The sequence below is a fragment of the Emydura macquarii genome, unplaced genomic scaffold, assembly GCF_026122565.2.
Source record: "Emydura macquarii macquarii isolate MOO-44397 ecotype Brisbane River unplaced genomic scaffold, CSIRO-AGI_Emac_v2 contig_2636, whole genome shotgun sequence".
Classification (NCBI taxonomy): Eukaryota; Metazoa; Chordata; order Testudines; family Chelidae; genus Emydura; species Emydura macquarii.
Window position 1 is genome coordinate 12,323,250 of NW_027132773.1, and position 17,434 is coordinate 12,340,683.

General features: G+C 37.9%; 1 protein-coding gene across 8 annotated transcripts in view; it reads right to left on the reverse strand.

The window, feature by feature from the left end:
- PPHLN1 (periphilin 1) overlaps positions 1-17,434 on the reverse strand; it is a 131,368-nt gene that overhangs the window by 43,706 nt on the left and 70,228 nt on the right. For all 8 annotated transcript variants that reach the window (XM_067564187.1, XM_067564185.1, XM_067564190.1 and 5 more), the window contains 2 exons: positions 14,478-14,597; positions 11,735-11,875 (listed from right to left, as the gene is read on the reverse strand). In XM_067564187.1, the coding sequence (XP_067420288.1) occupies positions 11,735-11,875; positions 14,478-14,597 (261 nt within the window). The remainder of the gene's footprint in view (positions 1-11,734; positions 11,876-14,477; positions 14,598-17,434) is intronic.

The window sequence follows — 17,434 nt, forward strand, 5'->3', positions numbered from 1 at the left end:
TGTTACAGGGGGGAATTTTCAAAGGCCTAAAGGGCAGTTAGGTGTCCTATTTCCATTGAAACTCAATGGAAGTTGTGCTCTTAATTCCCATCTGTGCCTTTGGAAAATCGCCCTCAGTACTGTTTGTATCACAGTTGTGCCTGCAGGCCCCAACAAAGCTCTGGATCCTACTGTGCTAGGCACTGTAAAACCATATAATAAGAGAGAATCCCTGCTCTGCAGAGCTTACAAAGACAGACAAGGTAGGAGAAAAGAAAGATTTATCTCCATTTTACAGATGGGATCTGAGTCACAAAGATTGAGGCCCTGATTTAGCAAGGTTCTTAAGCACATGAGTAACTTTAAGCACATGGATAGTCCCACTGAAGTCAATGAGGACCCCACACCTGCTTAAAATTAAGCATGTACTTTAGAGCTTTGCTGGATTGGAGCCCCAAAGGCCTTGTCAAAAGTCATGTAGAAAAATCGGTGGCAGAGCCAGAAATTGAATCCAGATCTCCTCAGTCCTGGTCCAATTATTATTACAAATTTTTCCATTTAATATTTCATCTAAATTTACTTTTACTAAGCACTTTGAGACCCTCAAATGGAAGGTGCTACAGAAGTGCAAAGTATTATTCCATAGCAACTGTCCCACCATAAACAATAACACTATTTACTTTCAATAGCTACATGTTTTCTTCAGGTCACGAATTAAATTAAACGCAATAAATTTCTCCATCACACAATACATTGTGATACACAAATATTTTGTTGATGAGTGATAATGATGATTTATTGTGACTTAAATAGTCCAAGTCCATTTTCAAGATTTTAAATTCCGTGATTGGCCAACTATAAATTAGATCATTTTGTTGGACTTGATGATGGGGAAAAAGTTTTTAAAATGGCCAGAATATGGGTAGACACATGTAGAGATTGAGTTACTTAAAATACCTGTATGAATATTTCATTTGACTGCTTAACTTCCTTTTTTAAAATAAAATTAAAAAAAATAATGGTATTAGCGTTTACCCCATGCTCCTTTGTAGGCATCAGGCTGCCTGTTTCCCTGCTGTGTAGTACTGAATTTACTCTCTGCCACACACAGTACAAGCTGTTAGTCAGCACAGTTCCGCACCTGGGTCTGGCTGACACAGCATCATGCTAAGAATTTAAAATACGTATTTTGAAAATTCTGCTCTTTTTACTGGTTGTGGCCTGCAAAATAAATGAGGAGGGATTTTTCAGAACTTTGGAAAATGCTGGCAGAAGATGGAAAGCTTGGGAGTGGAAATCAATTTTAGAGAGAAGGGACCTTGACTGGATCTGGGCTTTCAGGAGAAAACAGCCAAGGGAACAAGAGTGTAGGGGGGAGCAGCAGAGAGGCCAGCAGGATCAAGTCTTCTGATCAGATCTCACTCTCTCAGGAATAAACAGGAATACCTCAAGCATAATGGCACATCTCACTAATCCTACTCTGCAAATCAGATTCAGTTTACATTTACATGATTGTCCTTGATTATTCATCTTCAAAATGAACACTGTGTGTATCCCTCCAAAAAATAATTAAAGTTTTTTTCACAAGTTTTGTGACACTGTGCTGTCCAGTGACTGCTGTACTGTAATAATCCTTGCCTAGTAAAACACACTGGAATAAAATGTCAAGTTTTCCAGAAATAATTCACTAAAATGTGGTGCTCAAATTATTTTCATACTAGATTAGGAAGACATGTTTTATTTAAATGTGAAGACTTCCAAGTCCATTGACTCATAAGCAACTTGTTTTTAACTCAATATTCACCATAACAAATGGAACATTTTACTGTTGCTCATGTTAGACACTGAACTAACCTAAAACAAAACACACGTAATCCAATATCTTTTAAAAGCTTCCTGCTAAATACCCCATGTAATCTGGTTAGCAAATCAGTTTTTCCTCTTCCTAAAGTGTTCTGAATTCCTATGCTTTACTTTTAAAATTTAAATGTTTTACTACAGAAACAATCTTGTGTAACTAGGTACATTAAAACTGCACATTAAGGTATATAATTTTATTCTGCAAAATTAAAGATATGCATTTAGTTCAATAATAATGTCAGCAGAATATAATTTATAATGATGATCTTATCCAAAAGTAAACTATTAACAAGTAGGTCAACACAGAAATTGAAAATTTAGTTTCTGTAGGTTTTTTTTTTTTTTTTTTTTTTAAATGGTCATCAGTATTTATGCAGACATTAAAGAGAAAGCAAGGTTTGAAAAATCAACTTTTTTAGATCACTGCAGTCTAGAAGTCAATGAGGCAGTGTTTAAAATTATATAAATATATATTTTGAAATATTGGTAATCTCCAGTCCATAATATCTACAAATATGATTAAATAAAATGTTAGCACATCATAACATTTAATTGAAGACAATTAAAAAATATTTGAAGCAGCTACTAGTCAGACTTAAATCCCTCATCTGAAATATGGCTGAAATGCCTGTCAGGTCATTTCATAACATACATTTTTACACAAAACATATTTATTTATGACTCAAACTTCACTGAACTGAGCCATATTTTGCTAGCTCTAAACTGTTTCATGGTACCTAGTTTAAAAACCATCAATAAGGATTTTATTTAGTAAAATAAAAATATATCCTGCTACAAAACAACATTTTAGTAGAATACTAAAACCATCCTAAATGAGATTTATGTCTACGAAATTTGACAGTTCTAAGATCCAAATCAATTTATGAAGAACTGCAGTTTTTTCCCCAGTCAAAAAGTCTAAGCTATTCCTCAGACCATCCTGAACAGAGCTCCTGAAAATAATTTATTTTACAGAACTTAAATTAGATTTCTTTAAATACAGCAAGTGCCAGTCACTGACTTTAGATTTACTGAACATGGCATGAGTTTTTAGGCCCAAAATTTTTATCAACCTTGACAATCGTATTTGTAAAGTGTAGAGGCAGATCCTCAGCTGATGTAAATAGTCAAAGATCCACTGATTTCTGTGTAGCTGTGACTGCCATGTACTTCTTTGTACACAGAAGGTTGCCCGCAGGTCAGGCTTCTGTACCAGATATGGTCTGGCTACAGAGCATGTTTTTCCAGAGATACACACATCATATGTGTTCACTGTAATGATGTTTAATGCTCTGCTAGGTATGGCTGAGGTTAGCTTAAATAAGGTATAAACAACGAGAGTTCTGTAGCACTTTAAAGACTAACAAATTTAATTTCAGCAGGCATAAGCTTTCGTGGGCTTCAGCCCACTTCCTCAGATGCAGTTGGTAGGAAGTGAGCTGAAGCCCACGAAAGCTTATGCCTGCTGAAATTAAATTTGTTAGTCTTTAAAGTGCTACAAAACTCTGGTTGTTTTTGCTGTATACAGAGTAACAAGGCTACCCCTCTGGAACTCTTTTAAATACGGTATGTTACACACAGTGCCACTTGGTGGCTGAACAGTATAATACAGTTTTACATCTCCCCCTTTAAGTTCTACATTTCTACTATTCACAAAATCTACACTCTCATGCTGTCTTTGAAGTATCAATCTAAGTGTCTCTAAATCGTATTATCTTTTCTAATTACATGACCTGAACAGGTAAACAACTTGGTCATCTGCTGGTTTCTGTTGAACTCCCCACTGCCAGTCTTTATCACATATGATCTAGGCGCTGAATTCTTTTTCTTTACAACAGCTGTAAGTTGTCCATACTTTTTTTTCATCCAGTTTGACACAAACAAACAGTTATCAGGTTCTAGATCCGGCAGTTTTCTGAGTGACATCTGATGTAAAAATGTTCATAAACTCTTTTAGCCTTTTTATCAGATTTGGCTACCCACTTTATGTCTGGCCCCTTTGGAGACAGGTTCTTTTTGCAAGTTGGAACAGTAGTTCTGAGTTGTCACCCCATCAGAAGTTGTGCTAACAATATCCAGTATCTGCTATTGGTATTGATGTGTAGCTCAGAAGAGCCAGAAATGGATTGTCCTGCTGTAGGATTTTCTTGGCTGTCTGTACAGCTCTCTCAGACTCTCCATTTGCTTGAGAGTAACGGGGGCTGCTCATAATAGGATCAAAATCATAGTTCGTTTGGAATGACAAATTCTGCTGCAGTGAATTGTGGTATATTGTCTATCATTAGTTGTTCTGGAACATGGAAATAAGCAAAAGTGCACTTCCATTTCTTGACAACACCGCACTGTTATGACTTTCTAGTGCATTAGTTCTATATACTTGGAAAAACAATCCTTTACAACCAGGTAATGATGTCCTCTGAATTTGAATAAATCTGTACCTAGTCTCTTTCAAGTCTGTCTGGTAGAGATGTTGTTATTAAAGGTTCTTTGCTTTGTGTTATTCTGTTAGTTCTGCCATATTCACATGTAGACACTTCACTGTTTAGTCCTTGCTGATACTTGACCACCACATTAACTGGTTGGCCTAGTCACAGTGTTTTGTTAATCCATAACGTCCCTCATGGATGAGGTTTAGAATACCTCCTCTCATTTTGTTTGGAATCAGTGCAATTGCCTTTAATCATGAGTCTATTTCACTCATTTACTTGTCCATATACCGCTAAGTAGCCTATTGTCACTGCCTTAGGGTACATCTACACAGAAATTAAACACCCACTGCTGGCCTGGGTCAGCTGATTCAGGCTCATGGGGCTTGAACTGTAAAATTGCTGCGTAGATATTTGGGCTCAGGCCGGAGCCCGGGCTCTGCAATCCTGCAAGAGGGCGTGGAGGGTCCCAGAGCCCAGACTCTAACCCGAGCCCAAATGTCTACACAGCAATTTTACAGTCTCACAGCCCAAAGTCCCATGAGTCTAAGTCAGCTGATCCAGGCGAAAGACAGCCATGCTATGGATCTTTTATTCCAGGGTAGGCATACCCTTAGTGCCCTTCAGATACTTGGGCCAGCCAGCCCTAATCTAACTTTTTGAAGTTGCATATCTGTCCAGATTGCTTTTTGTAACAAGTGTAGTCTTTTTTTCACTTTCAGGAGGAAGTCATCCAGTGTTAGGAGGATATATTTTTCTCTCACAACTGCTTCATTAAGTCTTTTAAGATTCACACAGATTTAGTATTTTTCCTTTTTCTTTATGGGGCACACCAGCTGTTGGCTCAGAGATTTGCTCTATTACGCCAATCTGTTTCCACTTTATGAAGTAATGGTATAGGAATCTTGCGAGGTGTATGAACACTGGACTGTATGGTTCAGCATTGTCTCTAGCCAGAGCTATGTCTGGTGAGTCCATCTCTGGAAGGGGTTGAAGGTCATTGTAAGTCCCTTCAGAGATGATTGACACAACTGTTCCTGAGTTAATTTTAAAATCAAGTCTTGCTATGAATATTCAGTTTCACTCTACAGGTAGGTTCTGTGTCATCACACAATAGATCCCATAAACAATGGCACTTGATTTGTCTGTAATATTATTCAACTCCCTGGCTACTTTGCTGTGGCAAATAGCTGCAGAATGCCCATATTTTGTGCATTTATTACATCATGAGCCTTTGGCAAAACACACATCTGTTGAGCTATGAAATTTTTCACATCTTGTGCATATAGGCTGAAAGGTCTTAGAATTTGTCCCTCTTAGCCTGAGAGTTCTCTCCTTGCCTCAAGGGTTTTATGATAATGACTTTTAGCCTTCATGCTATTTATAGCTTCTAAGCCAGTTGCAGGTTTTTCAGATTGCTCCAACCTTTTCTGCTGTTTGACTAGTTCAGATTGCTTTTCTATCTGTATAGTTGTGGTTAGGGTAAAGTCTGTTTTTAATTGTAGCTGCTGTGAAAGATTTTTTAATCTATTAATCCGGTAACTAGCTGGTCTCTGATATTTTCATGTTTTGCGGTTTCAAAAAATCAGTTTTCAGCCAATGCATGCAAAGCTCTTACAAAACGTTCAACATTTTCCCCTGGTCTTTGAATGCTCCTTCATAAACCACATTTTTCTAAGATATGAAGTATGCATCAAACACAGCCAGAACCCTTTCATATTAATCTTTTTGACTGTCTTCAGTGAAGTTAAAGGATTTAAAGATACCTTGCAAAATACTGCTTCCAGTCTGTCCACTGTGAAGGTTTGTCAAAGCTGAAGTTCTCTGGAGCATTGATGAGATATTGCAACCTTTGTTGCTCTTGTCCTTCTGTTTCTGTTCTCCTCTGTCACTAGTTTACTTCTGATGCCATGTCATGTATGGTAAGTTGCAGCGCTGCTACTAGCAAGTCAGGCTTCTGACCAGATATGGACTGGTTACAGAGCTTACTTCTCAGAGAGATACACATCAGATGTGTTTGCTTTAAGACCCTTTTAATGCTCTGCCAGGTGTGGCTGAGGTTAGCTTATATAAGGTGCAACTTAGTGGCTGAACAGAATAATATAATTTTACATTACGACTACTTACACAACCTGAGATTCTGTTGACTGGCCTTTAGTTATTCGGATTTCTTTTTAGATTATTTTTTATTTAAAAATAGTGAGAACTAATTATTATACAGTATGTTTGGTAGCAGTTGCAACAACCTTCATGTAACCACAGCATATTTTAAAAAATAAGGGTAGATATTATTTGTACTGTGGTTGCACTTTAGAGCCCTAATCATTGATCACCGCCCCACTCTGCCACTCTCTGTACAAACACAGAACAAAAAGGCAGATTATAAACTCTTTGGAGTAAGGATTATCATTTTATTCTAAATACAAATGCAAACACTGACAGATTGTTTCAACCAGGGAGAAATTGGAGAGTGTCATGTGACATTCCAGAAGCTTTCTCAAACCATATCTTTCCACTCCACCTATACTCACCAACCAACAGCCTACCTGCATTTCCAGAATTCAGTATATTCACTCATCAAGAAGTTCTGGAAACCCAAGAGGAATCTCAATGCACTTGTGAATCCAACCCATAGCATTTCTGGCTTGTGAAAAAGTCATAAACAATTGGTGCCACTATTCTATTTATATAGGGTTTTACACCACACCAACATAGTATTTGAGCACCTTCCAGCAGTGCATTAAGCAACATGACTACATGCCTGTCATATGTTTGTTCTCTCATCCTCTCCTCAAAGAAAAAAGCATATGCTGTTGAGTGTATTGGTTTGGTAAGGGTTTTAATAATTATTATTAGTTAAATGTACCTGTTGTTAGATTTTTTATAATAGAGAAGACCAGGTCAAAGAAATGCATCTGGCACTTGGTATGGAAAGTGGTGGGATTTGTGGTACAGTTCTCAAAGGAGTTCATCCTACAGTCTCATTTCTTCCCCACCCCCCAATCAGAAAAAGTTTCATTTCCCCCACAGATGAGCTTTACTCTTATTGTTGAGAGTTCTATTGTGCCAGAGGAGCAAAGTTATCGACTGCAATCTTCATTTTGGATCTTCAGATGGTCTTTTGGATATCTTGGGCCCAGGCCATGGAGAGTTTTGAAGGTAAGGACCAAGACCTGGAACTTGATTCAAAATTGTATTGAAAGCCAGTGTAGAGAGTGGAGGGCAGGTATGATGTATTCATGGTAGCCTGTGTTGCTAAGGCAATGTACGCAGCATTTTGTACTAGTTTGAGTATCTTAAGTGCTGATGCTTTCATACCCAGGGATATTACATTGCTGTTGCCCAGCCAAGATGAAGGTCTGAATAACTGAAGCCAGGTCTTCATCCACCCGGAAGGGATGGAGTTTCCTAGTCAACAGAAGATGGTACTTGCAGCCACTCCTGACCAAAACAGTCGATGCCTCATTCAGAGAAGGAATCTTCCCTACTTCTGTCAAACATTCAATAGTACGACCAATACTGAAGAAACCCATCTTAAACTCTTCTGTTCTAGTCAACTATTGCTCATTGTCAAACCTACCATTCCTAAGCAAGCTCACAGAGAAGTTAGCAAAAGGCCAACTATAAGCTCATCTAATTGAAACTTAACATTCTAGACCCAGCACAATCTGAATTTAGGCCAAAACACAGAACAAAAACTGCTTTGGAGGCACTGAAGGGTGATTTCCTCCAGTCAATGGAAAAGAGGGCAGACATCCATTCTCATCCTCCTCAACCTCTCTGCAGAATTTGACACTGTTGATCAAGAGATTCTGCTGTTTCACAACGAGAGTTCTGTAGCACTTAAAAGACTAACAAATTTAATTTCGGCAGGCATAAGCTTTCGTGGGCTTCAGCCCACTTCCTCAGATGCAGTTGGTAGAAATAATACAGCAAATATTGGCAACATATATAGGAGGCAACAACAGGAGAGAGTTGTCAGGGCTCTAGCATAATGCACTAAAATGCTCTGAGTTCTTCCTGAAGGGATGCACCCAATGCATAGAGATGGAAAAGTGCACCTTGACCATCAGACCCTGACTTGTGGAGTTCCACAGGATCAATTCTATCTACAGTCCGTTTCAACATCTACCTGCAAATCACTGAAGTGAACTGGTCAGAAAACATGGATTTGAGTGCCAGCAATATGCAGATGACACACAGTTCTATCCTTTACTGCATATGACCACTTCACAACCACCAAGATAGCCCAGTGCTTGGATGAGATCAGCTCATGGATGAAGAACAGCTGCTGAAGCTGGACCCAAGCAAAACAGAGGTGATGCTGGTGGGCAGAGGAAAGTATTTTGAACAGCTTGCAATCACCAAGCAGTCTCCATTTGCTGACGATATGCACCCACAATTGGTCATTTCAGACTATAGTGCAGAAGGTATCTTGGATTCCTCACTGATGCTAAGCTCTCAAACAGCAGCATCCATGAGCAGTGCTTTCTACCAGTTTGGCTAGGAGACACCATTTGTTCCTGGTGGACAAAGACCTGGGCTCAGTTATTCATACCTTTTTCACTTATCTGGACTACAGCAATGCAATATACCTGGGCACAAAGTCTTCACCACTTAGGAAACAAACTACTACAGAACACGCAGCATGTCTCCTCAGTCAACACAGGTTACTACAAACACATCACATTTGTCCTCTACTCTCTACAGTGACTTCGCATAGATTTTTTTTTTTTTTTTAATCAAGTCCAAGATCTCGATCCTTATCGTCAAAGTGCTCCATGGCCTGGGCCCAGGATACCTAAAAGATCATCTCAGGCTCCGGGTGAAGATTGTCGTCAACAATTGCTCCTCTGGTGCAATGGAACTCTCAACAATAAAAGTAAAGCTCCTCTGTGTGAGAGTTAGAACTTTCTCCAAGTGTGGTCCTAGACTACGTAATAAATTCCTCCAAGAATTAAGGACCTTCAAACGTAGTCACTTACCACTCCAAGTGCAAGGTGCATTTTTTTGACTTGGTCTGCTCGAATATAAACACAAAGCAACAGGTATATTTATATAAAAACACAAAAACAAAACAAAACAAAACCACATACTACCAAACCAAGACTCTCCACTGAACATGCTTTGCCCTCTAGGGAGAGGATGAGAAAACAAATAATACATGACAGATATGTAGTCACATTGCTTAATGCAGTACTGGAAAGCATTCAGGTACTACAGTGTTGAGCGTGGTATAAAAAGCTATATAGATTAGAATAGGTGACATTGTGATTTGCAGTAAAAATAGCATACATTCACATAGAGGAGATAGAAGATTAGCACTTTCGGGCCTAAAAATCAAATTCCCCTCAAAGGGAGCTAAGTAAGTTTTCATCAAGATTACAGATTAAATATTTTTTTTCTACGCCGATTCCTTGTTATCCAAAAGGCCATATGAATTTGTAGTGGTAGAGTAGCATAGCACAGTACATGCTTTTGGCACTTTGTAATGGAACCATCACCCTCGCCTGGGGGTTGGGGCGTCAGGTGCAAAAAAAACATTCCCAACTCAGCTACAGGAAAATAAGTCTGCTTCCTTTGGCCACAGGTCCAAACACAACAAAACAAATGCACGGCTGCTTCCTTCCACCTAGTCCAATTGCCCACAAACTACATGGGGCTGTTTCTCTTAGCCAAGAATTCAATTTAAGAAAACATAAAGCAGTTTTTACTGTAATTACAAGCCCCGGGTCTCAGCACAGTCCTCTTTAGTACATTCCAGGCAGTTCCTCCTTTGCCTTAGCTGGACTTTGGTTCAGAAATCTGCTAGGTTAGGAGCAGCCCCAAGAGCAGCACTTCTCTCTTTACAGCAGCACTTCTTTCCTCCCCCCACCATTGGACGCATCTGATTTTTTTTTTTTTAAATCATTCCCTCCAGTCCAGACAGTTTCATCTCACAACAGCTGAACAAGCCACAGCTATCAGCTCTTCTCTCCAGGTCTGGCTGCTTAGGCAACCTTTAAAAACACAGAACCTGTTGCACTGTTGCACCTGTTTACAGCAAATGAAGCAGGAAAATTTGCTGGATAACTCCTTTAACCATCAAGTCTGAGGAAACATAGGCAATGAAATAGCATACAAAATTGAAACCAAAAGTGGAACAGACTGACAAACAGTGAAGATACTGGTCCTCTGTGTGTCAATTCAGTAGACACAAACTGTACTAACACCCGCTTAGATGGCCAGACAATAAGATGAAGCCTACTAGAAATCTAGGTGGAAAATGATGGCTATTTATGCCCTTTAAACCCTGAGGAAAAGATCAGAGGGATGTTTTCTCAAAGACACAATTACCAGTTAAGCACTGTGAGAAGGATTGTTTGCCCATCTTTTCTACCCTTCACAGGGAGACTGTGCCAACACTCTAAACCAGAGCAAATCTGAAGTAGACCCAAAAATTCTAAAACACTAACTGTAACCATCTAAGCTGGGCATAAATACTTAAATTCAGCTGTATTTGAAACTCTTGCTTTAACATTAACAGAGACATGGAAATACTAGCACTTCATCTAACCTTTCAAGACAAATAAAAACTGATGGGCTCATGAATATCTTTTCCTCAACAAGAAGTGGCAGAGCATCATAAGCTAATGGGTGAAAGGAGGACTACTCATCACTGCTAAAACAAGGAGCTAGTTGTGGAAACATCTCTTGGTATTAATCCAGTGCACATTATTAAGTATTCAATAGAAAAGAAAGCAAGAATGTGACTTTAGCACAAACAACATGTCTTAGTAGATCATTTTCTCCCCCATCCAGTTATAAAATATTGCAGACAAAGCAAAACCTAAACTCTTAATTATCTTCAGATGAAGACAAAACTATTTTGAGATTAAACTAATATTTTTTAAAAGAGCATCAATTGTCAGCAGCTGAAACTCAAAAAAATTTTAAACAACATTAAATCTTACAGGAAACGACAATGGAAAAATAGTTTTGGATCACTTGATCTAATGTAAACCTGCAACTAAATTGGTAATAACGTATTAAAAGCTCTGTATATGTAATATTTCAATATGAAATAATTCATCAGGAAGCAGCCATTTTGTTAGCTTGATTATGTTTAATGAGACAGAAAGTCAAGATCTGCATGGAAAGATACAGGAAGGAGCAGCAGTTTTCTGTGCTAAAGGTGGATCTTGGTTTTTTTCCCAGGGATATATAAATGTTATATGGATACAGGTACTAACACTTCCTTCCACTTCCAAAAAAAATCTGAATAAAATTTTTTTTGTAAAGAAATATTAAAATCAATGAGGTTTTCTATTAAGAAATAAGGGGAAATATTTGGCAAAAAATGTAATACTCTGCTCTAAGGGCGGGAGGGAAAGAAGAATGCTATATCTGCTATATCTGTTCCTAGCCAGGTACAAAAGTCTCACAAACTATCAAACATGTTTTGCCAGCAAGGAAGCTAAAATGCTCACCTGTTCAATCTCTTTGGTTTTTGTTGCAATTGCTTTTGAGCGGCCAAGAAGCTGGTTGTCTTCATACAATTCTGTACTATCTGTTATATTTGTCTCTGTTTCTTCTGTCTGTTCAACATATAATGGAGCCGAGGATCCTGCCTTTAAAAAAACGTAAGTAATATTTACATTTTTGCTCTAACTGCATAAAGTTCTATTTGATACAATTACTCAAATACCATTTTCATTCTTTTTCAGAAATTTACCAGTGCAAAACTTTACTACAGAAATGTGAAAATTACACAGATACAAAAAATAGATTTTTGATAAGCTTGTTAAACACTTATGAATATGACATCAATAGTTAATCTATGAAAATATACATTAGTGAAATAAAAAAATGCTTTGTGAATCAGGCTTTCATCATGCTGGACATCCCTAAAAGAATCATTTACCTGCCCATTCTCTGAGAAAAAAGTTGGAGAGATGATATTGATAATGCCAACTATGCCAAAACTAAAAATCAACAATGAGGAGGGTGATGAAATTTTTTGGGTAAGGATAAAAGCAACAAAGCATAAAGGATAAGAGAATCTGCTCCAGGACACCAGGCAGGATTACAGGATTGAAAAACTTCATGGAAGAACTCTTGTGGCACTCAAATGTATAGGATAAATATTGATGGGGGTGTTAACTACCTAGATATCTATTGGGTAACAAATAAAAACATGCACCAAGAGGATTCCTAAATTAATTAGGAGATGATTTACAAAAGTACCAACAATGTGTTCAGTGCTGTCCAAGACAGAAAATGAAGGCTGTTCATGACCCAAGGAGTTTAGACACTAACTAGAAAGAGCCATCTAAATTTACTCTGTACCGAGAGGAAGGAAATGAGTGAGAATGGGAGGATAGCAGAGAAACTGAGAAATAACCACAAATTACTTGAATGCAGCATCACATACTAAGAAATGGGGTCACAGAAAAGTAACATTAAAGAGTAATTAGATTTTATAAATGCAAAATTGATGAAGAAATCTAGTAAGGCTTGATAGAAGCATTCTCTATTGTGGAAGAAGATTGGGGAACAATAAGACATTCTAATTAAGAGGAAGGAGAGGAAGAACACAAGAAAAAGAAACAGCTAGAATAGTCCTGAGGGCCTGTTTAAAACTCTTTAGGCAATATAAATAATTAAAATAGCATAGTAAGTATTCTTACTGTATTAAATCTCATAATATTGTCTCCCATTCATTTGAAAGAGTTAAGCATGCTAAAAAGTTAATTCAAATAAAAATAGTTCTAACAACATTAAGAACCAGTCAAAAAAAAAATCCAAATCAGGAAAAACTAAAGCAGCCATAATGCTCTGAGCTCATTTTGTAGAGCCCAAATACAGCAGCACAAAAGGTTAGCCAATATTCTGATAAGGGAACTAACGTATCCCAGCTTGAAAAATTTCTTCAACACCTCATAGTCAGAGAACTAAACCTACAAGCCCTGATGAAAATTATTCATGCTGCGATCCCTCCCCTCAAGGCCTCAGCCCCAAACCCCCCATCTACTTAATTTACATTCCCACATCTTCATTTCCTCAACCAATAAATCAATTGTCTCCTCCAAAATTCTATCCTCCTAAGTAAAACAAATTCCTGACTCCCCCCACTCCCCCATTCTCTCTGTCTGTCTGCTTTACAGAGCTGACACACAGAAAGCCTTGGCCTCTCAGCAGCTCTTCTCCACGGTGCCACTCTCTTCCTTCCTCTCACTCTTCCTTCCCATCCTCTTAAAAGATGAATGTCTGTCATTCTGTTTCCCACCTCCTCTCCTTTGCCTTCTGCAAAGAACTGCAACTTCTGCTGGTCTGTGCCCCGCCTCCCCTCTTATTAAAAGAGCAGCAACACTCAGGTCAGTCTGTTGCTCCTTTCCTGGAGAGGAACCAGTGGCTCATTTACATGACTCAATCCACTTGTCCAGTTAAAATTTTCAGCCTCGCAAGGAGAATTGTACATATTGTACAATATGCAGACACTCAAATACTATAGTGCTGGGCACGGCCTTAAACCATAGATAGTAAAAGTTTACATCTGTTTATCTGTTGAGTTTTTGAGACATTATATTTGACTTATGGTAATGTATTACATGTTTTTCATGGATCATTATTCAAAGAAATTTTATCTTCAGAATCAACATATACAACAGTATAATGTTAGGAACCAGAAATTGCCATCCAGGCCAACATGACAAGTAGCCCAACATTAACTGATTTATCTGGAGGTCTCAATTTATTTTGTGATAGGGGCATTATATTTGGTACTGGGGGACAGAAGAACTAGCATGAAACAGGTGCACAATAGGAGAGAAGGTCTTCAGCCCCAAGAAGTGTTGGGGAGATGGGAGAGCAGGGGCAAAGGGGCAGCACAGCTTGGGGCACCAACATATTTCAGTCTGCCAAGTAGGCTTAGTTTTGGGGCTAGTAGGTATTGTGGTGTAACTTCTCCAGCCCTGAATACGTGTACACACACACACACACACACACACACACACACACACACACACACACACACACACACACACACACACACACACACACACCCTCTTTACAATCTTTGTGAACATTGCTTTTCACTATAGTAATACTAGGTAAGACAGGCAGAACTGTGGCATATTTTGCTCCATACTTCCTGGAGATGCACTGAGTGTACTGTACTGTACTGTACTGTTGGAATATTTTAAAATAAATATATGAATGTATCAGTCTTACATCATATTCAGTAGTTTCAGGTAAATTACTTTCATCGACCGTCTCTGATTTTTCAGCTGCCCACTTGCTTGCAGCCTCTGCAAGTTCCTTTTCAGACAGCCTGCTGCTTTTATCCAAGACCTATACAAACATCATTGTTAGAGGTTACATTTAATATAAAAATACCTTGAAAAGTTTGAAGAAGCAATTATTCAGAATCAGAAACAATATTTTCAAAATGGGAAATTAACCATGGAAGTCATGTTTGTCTATTGTCTAAGAATTAGAAAAATCCCCAAATCAAAGAACACATATTTTACTGAACTTAAAAAAAAAACAAAAAAAACCAACTTTTCAGACTTACTTTTATTTAGGAAAATTACTTTTATGAAGGGAAACTAAACAAGGCTATGTAGCAGAGATCATTAAAAAGTTGATTTAAGGACTTTGGAATTAAAGTCACGAGATAAAGAGATCAAAGGGGAGCTATGTACAAATATGCAAAAAGAAGAAGCTAGATGCAAATGTAGATTGGTTTAATAGCTTTGTCTGGTTTGCAAAGATAAAAGGCTATAACAAATCTCAATACAAATAAAGGATAAGTATTGTATACAATACACAAAGGAAACTAAGTTATAGCTTGTCTTTTTCACCAACAGAAGTTGATCCAATAAAAGACATCATCTCATCCACCTTGTCTCTAAATTAATTATAGCAAGCAGGAGACTATTCTGTTAAGTTTTTAAGTTATCAAAAAACTGCCTTCATTAAGACCATTAATTTTTTAGGTGAAAATACGGATAATTTAGAGTACAAGTTACCAATGTTCTGGGGTCTTTTCAATCTACTTTTTCAAATGGAAATGGTCATGTCAATAGAGTTTGAAAAATAGTCTCCCAGTAAGTGCATTTCTTTGATTGTTTTGTTAGTGTGATATTGGTATGCATTACAAACATCCCTGTACAGGAAACACCCAGTCAAGAACTTGTTTCAATCTGGTGTATATTTTATTTACGTATTATTTACAGAAGTGTGTTCATCTTAGAATCTGGCTGTATGTATAATTGTATTTTTAATAAAAACTACACTACCCATTAAGACCAATGTCCAAAAATGATAAGATTTTCTAGATTCGCTGAAGTTTTGCCATCACTCCCTCCCAGATATTCGTCTCCACTCTTAAAAAAAATAAATAAAAAAGTCTGTGAAAACAAGTATGCATTACACCATGACTTGAAGGTCAGTAAATTCAGAATCTAACAAAATGGTAGGCAAAGCAAATTCTACAAGGAGGATAATAAGATTCCATCTCCAGACTCCTCATGATTACACCCAGCAACTTAATGCAAGCATCTCAGTTCTCAACTCCTGTGGTATCACACAGAAATAGAATTGGTCTCCGAAGTAAAAAGGATCAAATCCCTGTTAGGCTTTACAAATTAAAGTCAACACCTTTGGTTGAACTGAGAAAAGAACTGGAAACTACTGTGGGTCATGTAGCACTGGTGCAGTGTTCTATCTTTTATATGTAATCTTTAAAGAAGTCAGGAGGCCCTGCAAAGAAAGAGGAGAGTCTGAGATGCATGGAAAGGGAGATGACAGATTTCCTTCTCCTCTCCCGGCACACTAGCTCATAAAGTAAGCAGCCCAACCCATTTTTCCCAGCTGCTCAAAGCTTCCTGCACATACCTCAGAAGCAAATACCCAGTCTTTCCAAGCTGCCCAACTTTTCTATATTCTTTTCTGTAAGGAAAAACACCTTCAATCTGACTCTTTCCCAGCTACCAAAAACATCCTGTACAGCACCTCCACTACAATCTCCTCCCTGTCTTTGACTGTGGTCCTTGACAATATTTTAAAATAAAATTTTACCTTTGTATTTGTCAATGACAGTCAGCTCTGTATGGTATGAAGATAAATTAAGATCTCTACACACACCATCTAGATCATTTAAACACCCGCAAACAGCAACTCATAGGATATAAATATCCATAGATTACAGCAAAAAGAATGTGGCTCGGAAATATGTAATTCTTATAAATCATAATTCAATAAACATTTATATAAAGAAATCTCCAGTACACTAAGGGCAGCAAAAGTAAAAAGATCCAAGGAGGATTAAGTTACAGTGAACTAAAGCCATTTTCCTTCTAAATGAAAGCATCCACACAGTGTTTAACATGCTATAACCTATGCACATGGATTAAACACCTTTAATTGAATCAACTTAACTTCCCAAAAAACTTGCCCCATACAGAAAACCCCTCAGTGCGAGAAGACATTTCACTGATACTTCCCCAACACAAGTCAAATTTGATAATAAAAATAGGACTTAGATACCCCTTTATCATTAGAAAACAATGTAAAGCACATATCTTCAAAGTTCTTATAAGAAGTTCTAATTTAACAGCTGTGAATACTACCACACTTTTTTTTTTTTTTTTAAAGTATGCAAAGTAAAGCTCCAAAGTTGTTTCTCAAACAGGCTGCATTAAAAAAAAAGTTTGGTTACATAAATAGATTTCAAGGTCTAGTTCCTATAACTGGTTATAAGAGGAAGGCATTTCAGGTGTAAACAATGCCCTACTTAGGGTGGCCAGATGTCCCGATTCTATAGGGACAGTCCCAATATTCAGGGCTTTGTCTTATATAGGCGCCTCTTACCCTCCACCCCTTATCCCAATTTTTCACACTCACCATCTGGTCACCCTAGCCCTACTCCACAATCCCAGCTAATGCTGAGGGTAACTGAAAACCCAGGAAGAAGCTAAGATATTACTTCTAGGGAGGCAAATCAGCTAGAGGTTGGGAATTTATCATCTGAAAGAAGCCTTAAGTCCATTTTTGTTAGCTTAAACAGAGCTCCATATATCTCACTATATATGTAGAATGTAGGGTAGGGACGGTCTTTTAATTATTCTTTATTATGTCTGCATAGAAACTAGTATAATGGGGTCCTGAGCATTACCACAATACAG